This window comes from Triturus cristatus, chromosome 2_2 (genome assembly GCF_964204655.1).
Source record: "Triturus cristatus chromosome 2_2, aTriCri1.1, whole genome shotgun sequence".
NCBI lineage: Eukaryota > Metazoa > Chordata > Amphibia > Caudata > Salamandridae > Triturus > Triturus cristatus.
The window spans coordinates 915,341,340-915,358,261 of record NC_140582.1 but is presented as its reverse complement, the minus strand read 5'-3'; the positions used below and the strand labels follow the sequence as shown (position 1 = coordinate 915,358,261).

General features: G+C 47.3%; 1 protein-coding gene across 1 annotated transcript in view; it reads left to right on the top strand.

Annotated features, from left to right (window-relative positions):
- Positions 1–16,922, top strand: part of TBC1D19 (TBC1 domain family member 19) — a 1,311,239-nt gene that overhangs the window by 696,297 nt on the left and 598,020 nt on the right. The window contains exon 11 of the mRNA XM_085643323.1: positions 6,473–6,585. Within this exon, the coding sequence (XP_085499449.1) occupies positions 6,473–6,585 (113 nt within the window). The remainder of the gene's footprint in view (positions 1–6,472; positions 6,586–16,922) is intronic.

Here is a 16,922-nt window from a genome sequence, read left to right as displayed (position 1 = left end):
CCATAGTCTGGCAGTTGTGAATTTCTCCTGGGGAGGGTTAACTGGCCTTAAGAAGGTTGTTGTCAGTGCAGACCTCCCTGTCGAATGTCTATTGAGCAAAGATCTAGAGACTTCAGCCTGGTCTGAAGTAGAGTTATGGACTCATGCTGAGATGTTGGGCATCCCTGCAGAGGTATTTGCTGTGACCAGGTCACAGGCCAAAATGCATAACATTGAACCAGCTCTGGATCCTGAAACTATGGACCAGGTGCTTCCCAAGAAGAGGAGCAGTAGGGTTAAGGCAGTGCCTTCCCCTCTGTCTCAGATCACAGATTCACCTCTTGAGGGAGGAGAGGCAGATCCTGGAGAAGGAACTGCCCCAGAGGGACTTGAGCCTGATCAGGTTGAGTTCTTGGGGGCAGGGGCCCTTCTAGGGAAGATCTGAGTAAGGAGCAACAGTGCTGCCCCTCTCTTGAACCCCTCAGACAGCAGGCTGCTGCTGAGGCTGCTGGGAGTGCTAGTGGGTCCCATAAATTTTATTGGGATGAGGGACTCCTATATTCTGAGGGTAGAGATCCAACCCCTGGAGCCACCAGGAGGTTGGTAATACCTCAGAGGTTTAGGGGGTTCCTATCGACCCTAGCACATGACATCCCTTTAGCAGGCCACTTGGGCCAAAACAAGACCTGGGATAGGCTTGTTCCACATTTTCTTTGGCCACATATGTCAGAGGACACCAAGGAGTTTTGTCGCTCCTGTGTCACTTGCCAAGCCAGTGGCCAGTCAGGTGGCACAACCAAGGCCCCCCTGATACCACTACCTGTGGTGGGGGTACCCTTTGAAAGGGTAGAGATTGACATTGTTTGTCCCCTTGACCCTCCAACTGCATCTGGGCACAGATGTATCCTGGTGGTAGTGGATCATGCCACCAGGTACCCAGAGGCAATTCCCCTGAGGACCACCACAGCCCCTGTGGTGGCAAGAGCCCTCATTGGAGTTTTCTCCAGAGTGGGTTTCCCAAACGAGGTCATATCTGACAGAGGTACCAACTTCATGTCAGGATATCTAAAAGCAATGTGGAAGGAGTGTGGTGTAACTTATAAATTCACTACTCCCTATCACCCACAATGCAATGGGTTGGTTGAACGTTTCAACAAAACCCTAAAGGGAATGATTAAAGGCCTCCCAGAAAAGCTTAGGCGAAAATGGGACCTTCTTCTACTCTGCCTTTTGTTTGCTTACAGAGAGGTTCCACTGAAGGGGGTTGGTTACAGCCCATTTGAACTTCTGTTTGGTCATCATGTAAGAGGCCCATTATGTTTGGTGAAGCAGGGCTGGGAGTTACCTCTCAAACCTCCCAAACAGGATGTGATGGACTATGTACTTGGTCTCCGCTCCAGGATGGCCGAATACATGAAGATGGCAACTAAAAACCTGGAGGCCAGCCAAGAATTACAAAAAACTTGGCATGACCAAAAGGCTGTGCTGACTGTGTACCAGCCAGGACAGAAAGTGTGGGTGTTGGAGCCTGTGGCCCCAGCAGCCCTTCAGGACAAATGGAGTGGCCCCCATACCATTGTTGAGCAAAAATGAGAAGTCACCTATCTGGTGAATCTTGGAACTCCCCGGAGCCCCTTGAGGGGGCTCCATGTCAACAGATTGAAACCATATGTTGACAGGGCTGACATGGGCTTGCTCATGGCAACTGATGAGGAACAGGAGGAGGAGAGTGACCCTCTCCCTGACCTGCTCTCACAGAACCCTGATGATGGGTCAGTAGATGGTGTTGCTTTGGCAAGCAGCCTCACTGACCATCAGCAAACAGAATGCAGACAAGTTCTGCAACAGTACAGACATATGTTTAGCCTGACCCCTAGTCAGACTTCCTGGTGCACCCATGAGGTGGACACTGGAGACAGTCTGCCTGTCAAGAGTAAAGTCTACAGGCAACCTGACCATGTCAAGGACTGTATTAGGACTGAAGACCAGAAAATGTTGGAATTAGGTGTGATTGAGCCTTCAGATAGCCCTTGGGCTAGCCCAGTATTCCTAGTACCCAAACCTCATACCCAGGGTGGTAAGAAAGAAATTAGGTTGTGTGTAGACTACAGAGGCCTCAATGCAGTCACCAGGACTGATGCCTATCCAATTCACAGGGCAGATGAACTGATTGATACTTTGGCCTCAGCCAAGTATCTGAGTACATTTGACCTAACAGCTGGCTACTGGCAGATCAGGTTAGCTGATGATGCCAAAGCCAAAACAGCATTTTCAACCCCTGGTGGGCACTACCACTTTGTGGCGATGCCCTTTGGATTGAAGAATGCACCTGCCACTTTTCAGAGGTTGGTGAACAAAGTTCTGGCAGGGATGGAAACATATTGCTCAGCTTATCTTGATGATATTGCTGTCTTTAGTTCCTCCTGGCAGGATCACCTGGTCCACCTCAGAAATGTTTTGGAGGCCCTGCAAAAAGCAGGCCTCACTATCAAGGCCACTAAGTGCCAGATAGGGCAGAGTCAGGTTGTGTACCTGGGCCACCTTGTAGGTGGGGGCCAGGTTCAGCCGTTACAGAGCAAAATCCAAACCATCATGGAATGGGTAGCTCCAACCACCCAGACACCGGTGAGAGACGTTTTAGGCCTGACTGGGTACTATAGGAGCTTTGTCAAGGGATATGGATCTAGAGTGACCCCCTTGAATGATCTTACCGCAAAGAAAATGCCAAAAAAGGTTCAGTGGACAACTAGCTGTCAGAAGGCATTTGAAGACCTAAAGCAGGCCATGTGCACTGCCCCATCTTACAGAGTCCAGACTACACCAAAAAGTTAATTGCCCAAACAGATGCTTCTGAGCTGGGTGTGGGAGCTGTACTGTCTCAACTGAATGATGAAGGTCAAGACCAGCCAGTAGCTTTTATAAGCAGAAGGCGGACCCCTAGAGAGAAACGTTGGTCAGCTATAGAGAGGGAGGCCTTTTCTGTGGTGTGGGCCCTGAAGAAGCTGAGGCCATACTTGTTTGGCACTCACATCATAGTTCAGACTGACCACAAGCCCCTCCTATGGCTCAAACAGATGAAAGGTGAAAACCCAAAACTTTTAAGGTGGTCCATTTCCCTACAGGTAATGGACAATACAGTGGAACATAGACCTGGGACCCAACATGCCAATGCAGATGGACGCTCAAGGTATTTCCACTTAGAACACGAAGACTCAACTGGTCAAGGTTAGTTTAGTGTCCCTGCGTTTGGGGGGTGGGGCTGTGTAGGAGAGTAGGATCTGCACCTTATGTTGCCCCCACTTTTTTTCTGATGTTAACACTGGTTTCTGGCTATAGTCTGGCTGGGACCCTGCTAATCAGGGCCCCAGCCTCTTTGTTCTCTCTAAACAACATGGAGTGCATATTAGATGCACTAGTGATTGGATACTGTGGTACCTTATGAGCCCCTAGTATATGGTACCTTAGGTACCAAGGGCATAGGTACTTCACAGGCCTATCAGGGGCTGAAGCATGTATTATGCCACCCCTGGGAAGCAGACTAAATCTGACACCACAGGCCTGCTACTGTAGCCTGGGTGAGGTAGTGTTAGCACTCCTCATTGAGATATAGGTTAACTATATCTCTACCTACACACATATATAAAGCTATCAGTCACCCCTAAGGCAGGCCCTATCAATCCTGAGGGCAGGGTGCTTGGTTTCCATGTGAGGGGGTGGCTCTGCCTGAGCAGGGCCCCTCTGCAGCTCTAAGAGTCCATTCTCTGTGGCTGTTTGTGAATGCGGTCAAACCATATACTCTTAAGTGCATTATAACCTCACGGTAAATGCTAACTCTGGGATGACTGCATCAAAACATGTCGTGTTTGGTGTCAAACGCTTTGGAATCATACCCCTACACCAAAAACTGGTGTGGGAGTATGATCCCACCCTTCTAGAGGGATAGATATGTACCCACTGTGGAAACACAGTAGAATCCTGAAGAGCCCTGGCATCACAAAATGGATGCCATCAGTCAGCTGCCCTCCTGCTGCTGACCGAAACTCGCAGTGGAGGAGGCCCAACAATAGGCATCCTGTTACAGGGAGGTGTCACCACCTCCCAGATAGGGTTTAGTGTATTGGGGCTGGGTGGGTACACTCCTGGAGTGCTTTGAAGTCCTGCACTGGGGAGCAGTAGGCTCCTCTGTGCATATGCCAGCTCAAACTGGTTCAGGAGCTACCTGCCCCTGCTCTGGCGTGAAACTGGACAAAGGGAAGTGGGTGTAGCCACCCACTCCCCTGACCCTCCCATAGGTGGGGTCATAGAGCTAGTCCCTCCCTTTCTTCTAGTTTAAGTTAGGGAACCCTTGCCATTGCAAACTAGATATCCCTGGACGATGCTCTGAAGAAGAATCCTGGACCTTCGACGTTCCACTACCTCTGGAAGACTGAAGAATCTCCCTTGGAGTCAAGGAGTGACTCCCCTGCTTGGCAGGCACCAAAACTTTGAATCAACAGTTGCAAACGTTCCCGCTCCCGCCGGAGTCCGAAGTCCCTGCAGCCCCGGAAGTGGATTTCCTGACTTCTCCAAGGCCATTGTGAGTCCCCAGCGACGCTGAGGCAAGTGGACCCCACGAGGAACTGCAATACCTGGGTACCGGGCACTGTTTTTGAGTGCAACCCCTTCACGACGTTCTACGAACTTGTGCATTGGACCACGTGTGGTCCAAGCCTCCAGCAGGATTTCCTCCGAAGATCAGAGGCCTACCTCGTCCCGAGTGACCGTGGGCTCCTGGTGAGTGAATCCTCCCGAGGCGTCTTCGTGATCCCTTGCCGGATGGCTTTTGGGTCCCCTGAAGATTTTTCTACCATTCTAAAGAGCTTCCCTGGTTGCTCCAGGCCTGCCCTGACTTACCCTCGCTGGGTGAGTCCCTCAGACCTTGCTGGTCTGCACCACTGACTTTTTACACTTTCCAAGAGACTTGCTGTTGCCAAGGCTTGTTGGCTCGAATCTGGTCGATGACACCGCAGTAAGCTGCAGACTTCGTGGGACACGCCGAATCCAGCTCCTGGTTGTCGTCGACGCCTCCTGGTCCTCGTGGCTGAAGAGTCAAGGCACCTGTGATCACCTGAAATCACCTGATGACTGTGGGCATCCAGCTTCCTTGCCCCGGGTCACTGCCAAGTGACTTTGAACACTGTCCCTTCTGCTTTCAGGTCTTCCTTCTTCTGAATCCAGCCTTGGATTCCACCGGACACTTCTCCTGTCTTCAAAAGCAGCAAGTCTTCTTTTGCTCCCATTGAAAACGATGCCGCGACCCGACACCAAAAGACACCTATGCACACGGCTTCCCTGGGTTCGGTAGCTCCAGCACTACGGTGCTCCTGTGTGTGTTGGCTCTAGAACTACTTACCCTGTAAGTGACTTGCTTGTAGACTCTCCCGAAGTATCCTAAAACGCTAAAATTCCAACCGCGACTTGCTCCATTGAAGTCAATTGGGATCCGCGGCTGTGTTCTCACACTGCATGCGTCTCCCGTGGGTCCTTTACTTACCTGCCTTGGGTGGATTAGTGAGGCTCCAGCGCTTCTGAAGGCCCTAGGCCTTGTCCCTTCTCAAGTCGTTGTTCTTAAGTCTCTTTTTTAGTATATGGTCTGGTACGCCTCTAGGGCCCCAACCATATTTGTGCTTAATTTATTGTGAAACGTTGATTTGTGAATATGGTCCTGACTTCTAATCTAATAAAGAGATTAGTAGAGTGTGTCTAGTAATAAATACATATATATTTGATATATATACCTGTGTGGTGTCCTTTCATTTAGTAATTCAAGAGATTATAAGGTAAAACAAGCTGCTTTACATTCCTCTAAAGACTTAGCCTGAAGGCTGCTCTCCACAGCTACCACTAGGATAGCTTTCTTTAAAAGGTTGTCTTAAACCTACTACCATAAGAGTTGAATTGTACTGATGCAAGGTGGCCACTTTAACTAGTGACCAGGCCAACTTCTCACAAGTACTGTAAGGTAGAATTTGTAATCTTGTTGACTTGTGGAACAAATGACAATTCTGAATCAAAAGTAACCACTATGTTGAGGAGACACATTGGGGAAGACGTGCAAATGTGATTAGGGCCGGGTGCCACAATGCCTTGTATTCCATCTGTGTCCTCTGTGGTGGGTGTGGCAAGCTGTGAGATTGGTGGTGGTATTGGAATGCCTGCACCTCAGTACAAGCACCAGGCTGCAGTGTTTTATTTTCCAAATGGCATTGTTTTGAACTATTTCTGGGCTTTTGTTTTTCTAACATTGAGGCCTGCGGCAATTTGCAGTACTCGAGGCAATACAGTTTGCTCTTTTTTATGTTTGTAATTAAAATTATCTGACTTTGATTTTAAATCAGTTTGGAACCCACCAAAAGGTTAAGCTGCTGAAAGTAGATAGGGACACTACCGTATTCCTGCTAGGGACTCGTTTTGGAACAAACTGTGAGTGGGAATAATATGTCATTTTTTCTAGTTTTATCAGAACAAGATAGTGCTGCAGCTCAACAGTACGTGAGACAAGGATGTCCAACTGCACTCCGTGCTGAATTGTGGGCACTTATGTTAAACATCTCGAACCACCCAGAGGTAAGAATATGAAGTATTGTAGAGTTTAAAGCAGGAATGTTAGTGGAGTTGTAGAGATTTCGAGTACTCGAAAGAACCCGTAAAGTTGGGCAATGTTGATTGTTTACAATGTAAAACAGCTATTGTCAGCCTTTGCGTAAACCGTATATCCGTATATATATTCGTACATATCGCATATATGTATATATACATACACACACACACACATATATATGTAATTTCATGGAAGGAGGAGATAAAGAAACACAACTCTGGCAAGGCGCCTGGCCTTGTTTCATTGTCGTCGTTTGCAGTCATTTAGTGCCACTATTTAAAGCAGCATCGTGGGAGGGCACAACATGTGCCTTCCTTAGATCACAAGAGAGTGTGGTTTCATTTCACTCTGACGGGTAAGTGAGCTTCCTCTAATAACCGGGCATTTAATGAAGCTGGGGACTTATTTTTAGCTCCTGAAACGCGTGCATGGCAGTCCTACTCTCTGCATCTACCGTTCACAGCGGCCTCTTCCTGTCATAGTGTGTGATGAATGGCCTCTATGCAGAGTGGGCGGTACCTGTGGGACAAACACCGCGATATATTGGCTTGGGCATTCTTTAGCTTCTTTTGCTAGAGTGACAGTCATTCTCAGGATTGTGTCTGAATTGTGCTAAGTCCCTGGTGCGCCAGTGACTCTGCTAACCCCGTTTAATAATAGAAACGGAGAGGGGACTGGGAATTGCAGAGTTTCGTCCCGAGTACACAAACACATATCGGCAACAGTAGCTCCATGTGGCTATTATGTAGAAAACCACGAGAAGGTAAAACAAGCTTAAGAAATGCAGGCATAATAGTGAAAACTAGGCACGTTCGGAGGTTCATAAAACATTGTTTACTGTTTCAAAATAAGAGGTGTGCCCGCCAAGAGGCACACACAAGCGACAGGTGTTTGGAACTGGCAGTTTTCTGCTGGGAAAGGTTGCCCTCGGCACAGCTGCACTGATGTAATGTGTGTTTTGCTATGTTCACGGACGTTTGTACTCCAAACATTTTTATCAGCAGTGTATCTTAATTGTAATGTCAGTGCCATCGTCCAACTCTGCGAATAAAGTTTTAGCATGCTAACTCTATTTTTTCACAAATATCAGAACTGTTGTATTTTTTATCACGTTTTTAGCTTATCAGCGTAGGAAAATAGATATTGCGAAGAGTCTAGATGAGTTCTTCATATTGCTTACTTGGAATGTAGTTTCCTGCTGCCTGATCTAGACTGACACATAAGTCTCCGTGCTGTCGTGTGTTTTTCGCCCCCATTCGGTGGCTGCCCTGGTGGGAGGATTTTGTGCATTAAACAACCTGAGCGGATCTATAACGCAGGGTGTAGTGGTTTGTTAGCCGTCCTGGCCCTCATTACAGGTTTGGGGCTAAATTCTGAGTTTGTACATGGCTTGGCATTACGAGTTGTATGATATTGATTACACCTTCACAGCAGTGGCGTAACAAAACTTAAGGGGGGAGGTCTGCAAAGTGAATGGAGGGCGCTCCCCAAGCTCCCGACGCAGCAGAAGCTCTCTGGTCCGCCCGTGCACAGTGCCGTGGGGGGCTCTTGTAGTTTGGGGACCCCTGTACCACAGGGGCTATTGCTACGCCACTGCCTCACAGTGTGGCCTGATAGTTCTGAGTAGGGTGAACCAGCAGAAATCTATCGGCAGTAAAGGCCTTCAGTAAAGGTAACATATACAAAATTCGGTGTGCGCTAAAAACAATTGTGCATGTTATGGCTCTGCTTCATGTTGAAAACCTGGAATAGGAGGTATTTACCACACCTGGCAAATGTCGCATCCTATGGGTAGTGTTACTTACCGGGTGTGGTAAATACCCTAGCTTATATTACATCTCGCTTGTAATAAGGGCCTTTGGGAATAGTACCTCTCAAACTACTCTTACTAAGGGTTGTGTGCATGTTGTAATAATGATATGGTGTAACTAGTGCATTGTATTCTCATATGGGAACAGTATGCAAATTGCTCATAACCGTAATAACAATCAGAATTGTTGCATGCTATTCACTAACAGCTTCTACGCTGAGGTTATAGGCAAACTCCTAAGCAGTGACTAGTTGCTTTGACACTCTCTTTAGTAACAGGTCCTTAAGTGACCAAACACGACAGCGGGTTACAAAGTGTGCTCACCCGTCAACAGTTTAACATGCACCCACTCATAACAATGGCTTACTATACCATCGCTGCTAGACAACTGTGGTAACCAAGCACCAAGCTATATAACCTTGTGTCTCCGATAGGGTGGGGGGGGGGGGGTTGGAGGACCATCCCTACATGTGTAGAAGCTGGGCCTGTCCCAAGGACATTATCCTGCAATAAGCTACGCCCAGTTATGTAGGCTGTACAAAGGTTCTAGGGAGAAACATTTTGCAGACTTTGTCAGATCTAAGAACGAGTTTAGGATAAGGTTTTTCAGGTGTTTTAAGTTTCTTTACAATTTTGTTCCCCTTTGCTAGTATTTGTAATATGTATTATGATCATGTGATATGGGAAGGGTTAGCAAAATGTGTAAGTCTCTCACATATCCTACACGTCCTCTGGGCGTTCTGGGGCTGTATTATACATAGGGGGTTGCAACCGACATGTGCATCTGCTTTGTGCAGCCCCAGAGTGTTATGGTATTTCAGTGGTATTACAGAAGAGGTCACAGATGCATGTGTGGCGCCAGCGCTATCAATGAGCCACAAAAGGGTGGCATATTGTTAGTGCAACGCCTGTGGGCAGCCCTCTGGGGGATAAAGGGGGCCACATGGACCCCCCAGACATCCCTCTTCTGTTCAGTCAAGCACCCACCAGCAGGTGGGTCTCTGTCTCCTCTACTACATTACAGGTAGATCTCCCAACACTGACGTTTAGCCCTGTTACCTGAGTTTTTTTTGTCTCACTAGACCTTATTAGCAGTTCTTTACTGCCTCCTTTGTGGCTAGAAACCTTTTGCTTCTAGCATGGGCTTGTAAGAAGCTTATATAGTTCCCCACAAAAAGGTACACTGTGTAAAGAGTTCAGGCAACCCTTATTGGTTTACAGAGGCAAAAATGATAACACTAAATGCTGTCTTTTGTGGCAGTGTGGGTGAGCAGTTTAGGCTTATCAGAAGGTAGTGGTACGCATTTGTTGTACTCACAGAAGCAATAAATGAGACACGCTCTAGAATAAATCCGAGACCAATTTAGAAAAATAAGTCATATTTTTATATACATTTTGACACCAAGAACTTTGGTATCAAGTAAGTATTCTTGCAGTTATGAATTTTTACAGGTAAGTAAATAGTTTGAGGCGTCTTTATACAGCAATGCTTCCCTATGGGAGAAAAGGTATATGTTGCATAATGTTATTTGCATTCAGTTTCTGCGGTCTCCTTTGGGACTTAGGTTCGTAGATCCAAGGCCCAAAGAACCACCAGCAGTTTCTCGTTACCTGCCCTGGGGCTACCAAGTGTAGAGGTGCTGTTAGGTTAGGAAGCTGTGTTCGCTACACTGGTGGAAGGAAGGTGTGCCACCTAGAAACAGGTTGCAGAGGGGGATTTTGGGGATAAGTCCAGGAGCTCACAACGGGGGTCTTGGGTCACAAGGGTCCTGGGGACAAGAGGGCACAGCCGTTTACTCGGTACCCGGGCGCTTGGGTGAAGAGTGGAAAGGTCGTCTGGGCTCTGTGCGTCCTAGGGCCTTGCAATTGTTGATCTTTGCTGGTTAAGGGTGCAAAACAAGGACACCTGGGCCACTCTGGAAGTGGGTCTCTGTGGTGATGACATCTTTTGACAGTTGCTGGGTCTTGCTGCAGTGGGAGTCCAGACTGTACTTTTAGAGGCTCTGTTTGCTGCAAGGGGTCCCGTACTCCGGTTATTGTCCCTGTTCAGCTTCAGTGAGTCCTGGTGCCCTCTCACTTGGTGGTGGGGACAGATCTGACCATCAGGAGCACAGGTCCTCTTCCTAGGGGGCTGCTGCATTGGGCTGGTCGGGAAGTTGCAACTCGGTATACCAGACTTTGTGTTTTTGGTGCCTGCGAACTGCGGAGTAGCTCCTCTACTCCAAGGGAGATTGCTGGCAATTTGCGAAGGGCTGGCAGTCTCCTGGTGTTCTTGGAAGCTGGTCAGCTGCAGGGTGAGACACTGGTCATGATTGTCGAGACTGGTGAAGACAGAGTTTGACACCAAAAGTCCACAGCAGTCTTCAATTCTCGCTTTTCTCACGACTCTTCTTTGTCCTCTCTTCTGGATCAGTTGAATGTAAGTTTCAGGTGTCAGGGGTGCTACCTAAATACTCAATTTAGGGGCATTACGGGGAGTGACAGGTAGTAGCCAATTGGCTTCTTACCTGTAGGGTGTTTACACCATCTATATGACCACTTCCAGTGGGAAGTGGGCGTAACACTGACCCAGAGATTCTAATTCCGCCAAAACTAGAATGATGGAATTCTAAAAGTTCACTCCAACCTTAGGGATGGTACTCACCTGAGAGAGGAACACGCCTCCTGACTAGCTAATTTTCCCACCTGTCCCGGTGTCAAATGGGCCTCGGCATGTGGTGGTTTTTCCCCTGTCTGGGGATGCCTTGGGTTGCATATCAAAGGCAGAAAGGGCCTTAGAAGCCTCCTGCCTTGATATGCTGATTACTTGTCCATCCTGCTTGGTGGTGGTGACAACACATCAGCCGGAGCAGGCATTGTTTCTACCCTCATAGAGCGTGGTCTCTAACCTGCAGGGTCAGAAACCTGTCTGTGGCGGCAGGCCGATCTCCCCCAGTTAGCCAGTACACAGGTAGTTGGTAGGTTTTCTGGGGGAACCTCTAAGGGGCTCCCTGGGTGCCTGTATTAATAAATCCATCACTCGAATCAGTGGGGGTTTATTATTACAAGATGTTTGATACCAGACATCTCTAGTTTCAGTGAAGCCATCATATAGCTGGGCAACTCTTAACACCAGTGTCCAGCACATGTACTCAAAATGGCTTCCCTGTTCATTTGTAATATCTGAGAATTGACTCAGACATAAGAGGGGCATATCTGCTTGTGCCGATATGTCCACACTTATAGTATAGTACACCCTGCCATAGGGCTGTAAGGACTGCTGTAGGGGTGACTGACCTATAGTTAGTCTTTCCTGTTTTCAGTTTCTATTTTTGGTAAATTCTGGTGGGGTTTTTTCAGTGATTTCAGTGATTTCAATACCTTAAAAAAAGTGGTTATCAGTGGTTTCACATTTACACACCATTAAAAACAACAGAACCAATGTATTTTCCAGTGTTTACGGAACATTTTGCCTTCATTATTACTTGCTTTCTGCACTGATAGTGCATGGTATATAGATAGTGTAAGTACAGTGTATATGCGGTCTAACTATGTTTTTACAAATCAAACTTTTTGTACTACAGCATACAATACTTCTTCAGTCAGTCTTTGGTCATGCTTGATCGCTCTTTCCTTCCCATGTAAACATTTGTCTGTGAAAAGGCCCTGTCGGCATTGGCACTTGAGACGGGCAACACGAAAGCAGCCAGCACACAATTTGCTAACTCTGGCCACCTAGATAGCTTTCCATGCCAATATTGGTACACCTGAAGATTGTGATTCTCTGGAACAGGTTCTGCAACTTATGCATTGAACTGGGAGCATATGCCCTCAGAGTTATCGCAGAGGTCAAAAATGAAGCAGTACTTTTCAAGAATACAGTAGAGTGTACTTTTTCACATAACTATTAATATACGACCGAAGTTCCTCACATGTCTTTCCTTTGGAATCTTCACTAAGCGAAATTGCTGTAAATGGTTGCCACATGGATAAAATAGCATTAACAGCCTCTAGGATTGAGAACCACTGGCTGAATTACACAGTTGGGATGAATCTTTCTTTGATGCCACACAAAGCACAAAATGCGAAATATTTGCATTTTAGTTCCTGCGCATAACAAAACTGTGCACTAGAATGGGCTACAAAGTCAATTGCATTCTTCATTAACTGTGAATATTGTAAATATGCTTTCAGCATACCATATAGCAAGTTTCAAGGATCTCTTACACGGAAGCAGTTCAGGTCAGATATCGATTTTGACAGGTCATCACATAACTTTTTCATATACATAGCTGAATCACTGCAAATACAAACAATATCACTCCATTCTTTGTTGATTTTGGCAATAACTTTTTGCAGCAGCATTCCAAGTGATACTGTGTTCCATGGTTGTCAAAAGACTGGTGCCATGATTTCACCACTATCACAGATGCTTTGTGACAGCACTCTTTTCACATATACCTGTCACTGCATCTTCACTGAATGTTTAACCCCTTCCCCGCTCATGACGGAACCACTCCATCATGAGCCACGGTTGCGCTGTGCTCATGACGGAGTGGCTCCGTCATGCTGCGGCCGTTGGCGGCCGCTCCGCCCACACGGCGCTAATTCCCCGCCTGTGCGGGCGATTAGCGCAGTGGGCGGAGACGTGACGGAACCACTCCGTCATGAGCACAGCTCAACCGTGGCTCATGACGGAGTGGTTCCGTCACGAGCACAGCGCCACCGCACCTGCCCCAAAACCCCCCGCCCCAGCGCCGAGGCGGAATTCCTGCCGCGGCGAAGGGGTTAAAGCCTGAGATGTTTGGCAATTCACCTACTATCAATACTGACTATTAGAACTGGGGGTCTCTAGTTGGCAATGGCTTGCACCTTTGTCCAAATAGGGACACTTGCTTCTAGTCAGAGTAAGGGGGCTACACTCCTAAAATAACCCCTGCTCAACCCTGTGGTAGCTTGGCACGAGCAGGAAGGTTTATCTCAGAGGCAGTGTGTAAAGCATTTTGTACATACTGTATGTCTAATACAGTGAAAACACCACAGATGGACACAACACAGTGTGTATAAGTATTCTTTATATAGACTTAACACAAGACCCATACGACAAAAATCCACAATACAGTATTAAGAAATGACTTTAAGTTAGTAGAAATAACTCAGTTCACTTTAGATGGTAAATGCGACACATTTCTCACAAAGTACCTTTGGATGCGTCATGCAAAATAAACAAAAGGTTCGTAGGGAGAACGATGCGTCGGTTCCTTGCTTCGGGGGAGGCGATGCGTCTGTTCCTCAGTGCTTGCGCAAAGTAGGCGATGCGTCTGTTCCTTACCGGAGAGGAGGTGATGCAACAATCTTGAGTGCGTCCCGGTTGCGATGCGACAGGATGGCACCTTGATGCGATACGACGATCCGGCGCTATGCGAGAAGATGGCGGCCTTGATGCGATGCGACGACGTGAGGACGATAAGTGCACGCCCCGCGGCCATTCAGCGATCTGTAACTTTGGAGCCGCAACAGGCCCTGCGACACACTTCTCCGGTGAAGCGACGGCGACCTTTGCGGTGGTGACATGCTTCTCCGGTGATGCGATGACCAACAGCTGCGACGGAGACACGCTTCTCCGGTGATGTGACGGCGACCCTTGCGGTGGTGACACGCTTCTCTGATGATGCGACGGCAACAGCTGCGGATGCGACACGCTTCTTCTTGTTGTCACGTTTCCAGCTCCCAACAACACGCAGGCTTCTGCAGACAGAATTGGCAGCAAGGAAATTTCAGGTGGGAGCTGGTGGTGAAGTCTTGTATCCCTGAGACTTCAGCAGGAGGCAAGCACCGTTCAAGCCCTTGGAGATTCTTCTTCAAGATGATGAAAGTTGCAAATAAAAGTCTTTCTCCTTTCCTTGGCAATAAAGAAACCACTGCAGGCCAACCTCAGCAATTACACACTGGCACAGGGCAGTCAAAAACTCCTGCAGATTCTCTGGTTCTTCTCTTTGGCAAAAGGTCCGTCTTGATGTCCAGAAGTGATCTAAAATTCTGGGGTCTGGGTCCCCCTTTTTATACACACAAATCCTTTGTCTCTGAAGGCAGAGAGTGTCTGTACCTAGTCCAAACCAGTTCTGAGTGCATTCTGCCAGTGCACAACTTCTTCCTTTGTCAGTGTGGGCCAGGGCCATTAGACGCACCGCAGGAAGTGGAGCCAGCATTGTGAAAGGCAGGCACAGCCCTATTCAGGCCCAGGTGCTACTCCTCCCACCACTCCCAATGCAGATAGGTCTAATGAGCCTAGTGCTCACTCACCCTGCCTCCTGGAGCCACCCCAGCCCCTGTCACTCACAAACCAGACATGCAATACACAACCTAGCAGAGGCAGGCTGGATGGTTAGGCAAGAAAATACAAAAACAACTATTGATGGACAGAATGCAGAACAATGTCATACATTCACCCCAGTACAGAGATCTGGGCCTAAATCCATCGTTTTTTTGATCACCATGCCATTCCAGTTTGGACCCAGCCATATGCAAATCAGTCTTGACCCTGTGCCCAATGGGAACAGTCCAGCCCGAACCACCAGGCCAGGTCCTCCCTGGACTGGAAACAAGCATCCTAGGACCGGTTTTGGGGTTTCACCCCTCTTCAGCCAGGATAGCTTGATTCCAGTGGCATGGAGAGCACGGGACTCACGTCTGAGCATATCCGTCCCACTCGGGGTGACAAATGCAAAAACAGCTATTGATGGACAGAATGCAGAACAATATCATACATTCACCCCAGTACAGAGATCTGGGCCTAAATCCATCGTTATTTTGCTCATCATGCCATTCCAGTTTGGACCCAGCCATATGCAAATCAGTCTTGACTCTGTGCCCAATGGGAACAGTCCAGCCCGAACTGCCAGGCCAGATCCTCCCTGGACTGGAAACAAGTATCCTAGGACCGGTTTCGGGGTTTCACCCCTCTTCAGCCAGGATAGCTTGATTGCAGTGGCATGGAGAGCACGGGACTCACGTCTGAGCATACCCGTTCCACTCGGGGTGACAAATGCAAAAACAACTATTGATGAACAGAATGCAGAACAATGTCATACATTCACCCCAGTACAGAGATGTGGGCCTAAAGAAAATACCCACTTTTTAAAAGTGGTATTTTCAAACACAGAATGTTAAAACCAACTTCACTAAAAGATGTATTTTATCATTCTGAGTTCAGGCATATTAAATACGTTTTTCTACCATGTTCCCTGGGATACTTAGGATTATAAGGTGTTATAATTAAACTGCCCATTCTGGCCTATGGGGACAGGTAGCCTTGCAATATTGAAAAACGGAATTGGCTGTAATTCACTATCAGGACTTGCCACACACACCAGAGCGTGTCCTACCTTCTACTTACTATGAACCCTGCCCTTGGGCCTACCTTAGGGGTGGCTAACATGTAGAAAAGGGAAGGTTTAGGGACTAGTAAGTGGGTGCACTTACCAAGTCAACATGGCAGTACTAGACTGCACACAGGCTCTGCAATGGCAGGCCTGAGACACACTTTACAAGCTGCTTCTGTGAGTGGCACAATCAGTGCTGCAAGCCCACTAGCAGCATTTGGTCTACAGGCCCTGGGCACATATGGTGCACTGTACTAGGGTCTGACAAGTAAATCAAATAAGCCAATTATGGAGTCACTAATCCATTACATCAGTTTAACATAGGGAGCACTTGCACTGTGGCACTGAATGCAGTGGCACAGTGCACAAAGCATCTAAAACCAGCAAAACATATCAAAAACAGAGGAGATAACAGCGAGAAATGGAAGGGAGACTCACGCCAATGGTACCAGGTCTAACACTGACTCACTAGGAGAGAGGCTGATGTATCAAAGGGTTTCACCCATTCTCTGTGGGTAAATGTGCTGATACATATTGGGAATACTCTTATTAAGCCAGCCATTTTAAGTATTAGTGAAAGAATAAAACTTAGCCAAAATATCAAATATGATTTTGATATTTCATGAATCTCTACAGTTTATAAAATAATCAAATATGACCTAAAACCTGCTTCTCAACCCTGCAACTTTAGACCAAAAAGCACAAAACTAAAAAAAAGCAAATGCAACCTCTCTAAATAGCAAATCTCAAGCAGAATAATGTAAGCCCAGCCTTTCTTGCTTCTTCCTTGTTTAACAAAGTTATGTTGTATTGGCCCCTTGAGAAAAAAATAAAAATGACTTTCACTCTCCTTTTCCTTTCTGAATGGCATTTAGTTTGTGGTTCTGCAGGTATGTTTTCAGTGTTTATATGTTTACACTTGTGAGGGCTATTTCCCTTTCGGTGGGGATTTATCAGTTATTATAGGTTTACACATAAAACAGCATAGCCTACCTATAGTCCATGCAGTGTCTGTAGTCATGGCACACAGGAGGTGTGCCATGTCTTGTCTTCACTTTTCTCTGCTCCATGGCACGCAGCCTGCAATGGCAGTTTGCATGTTGGTGCTAAGGGGGTCTCTTAGGGTGGCACA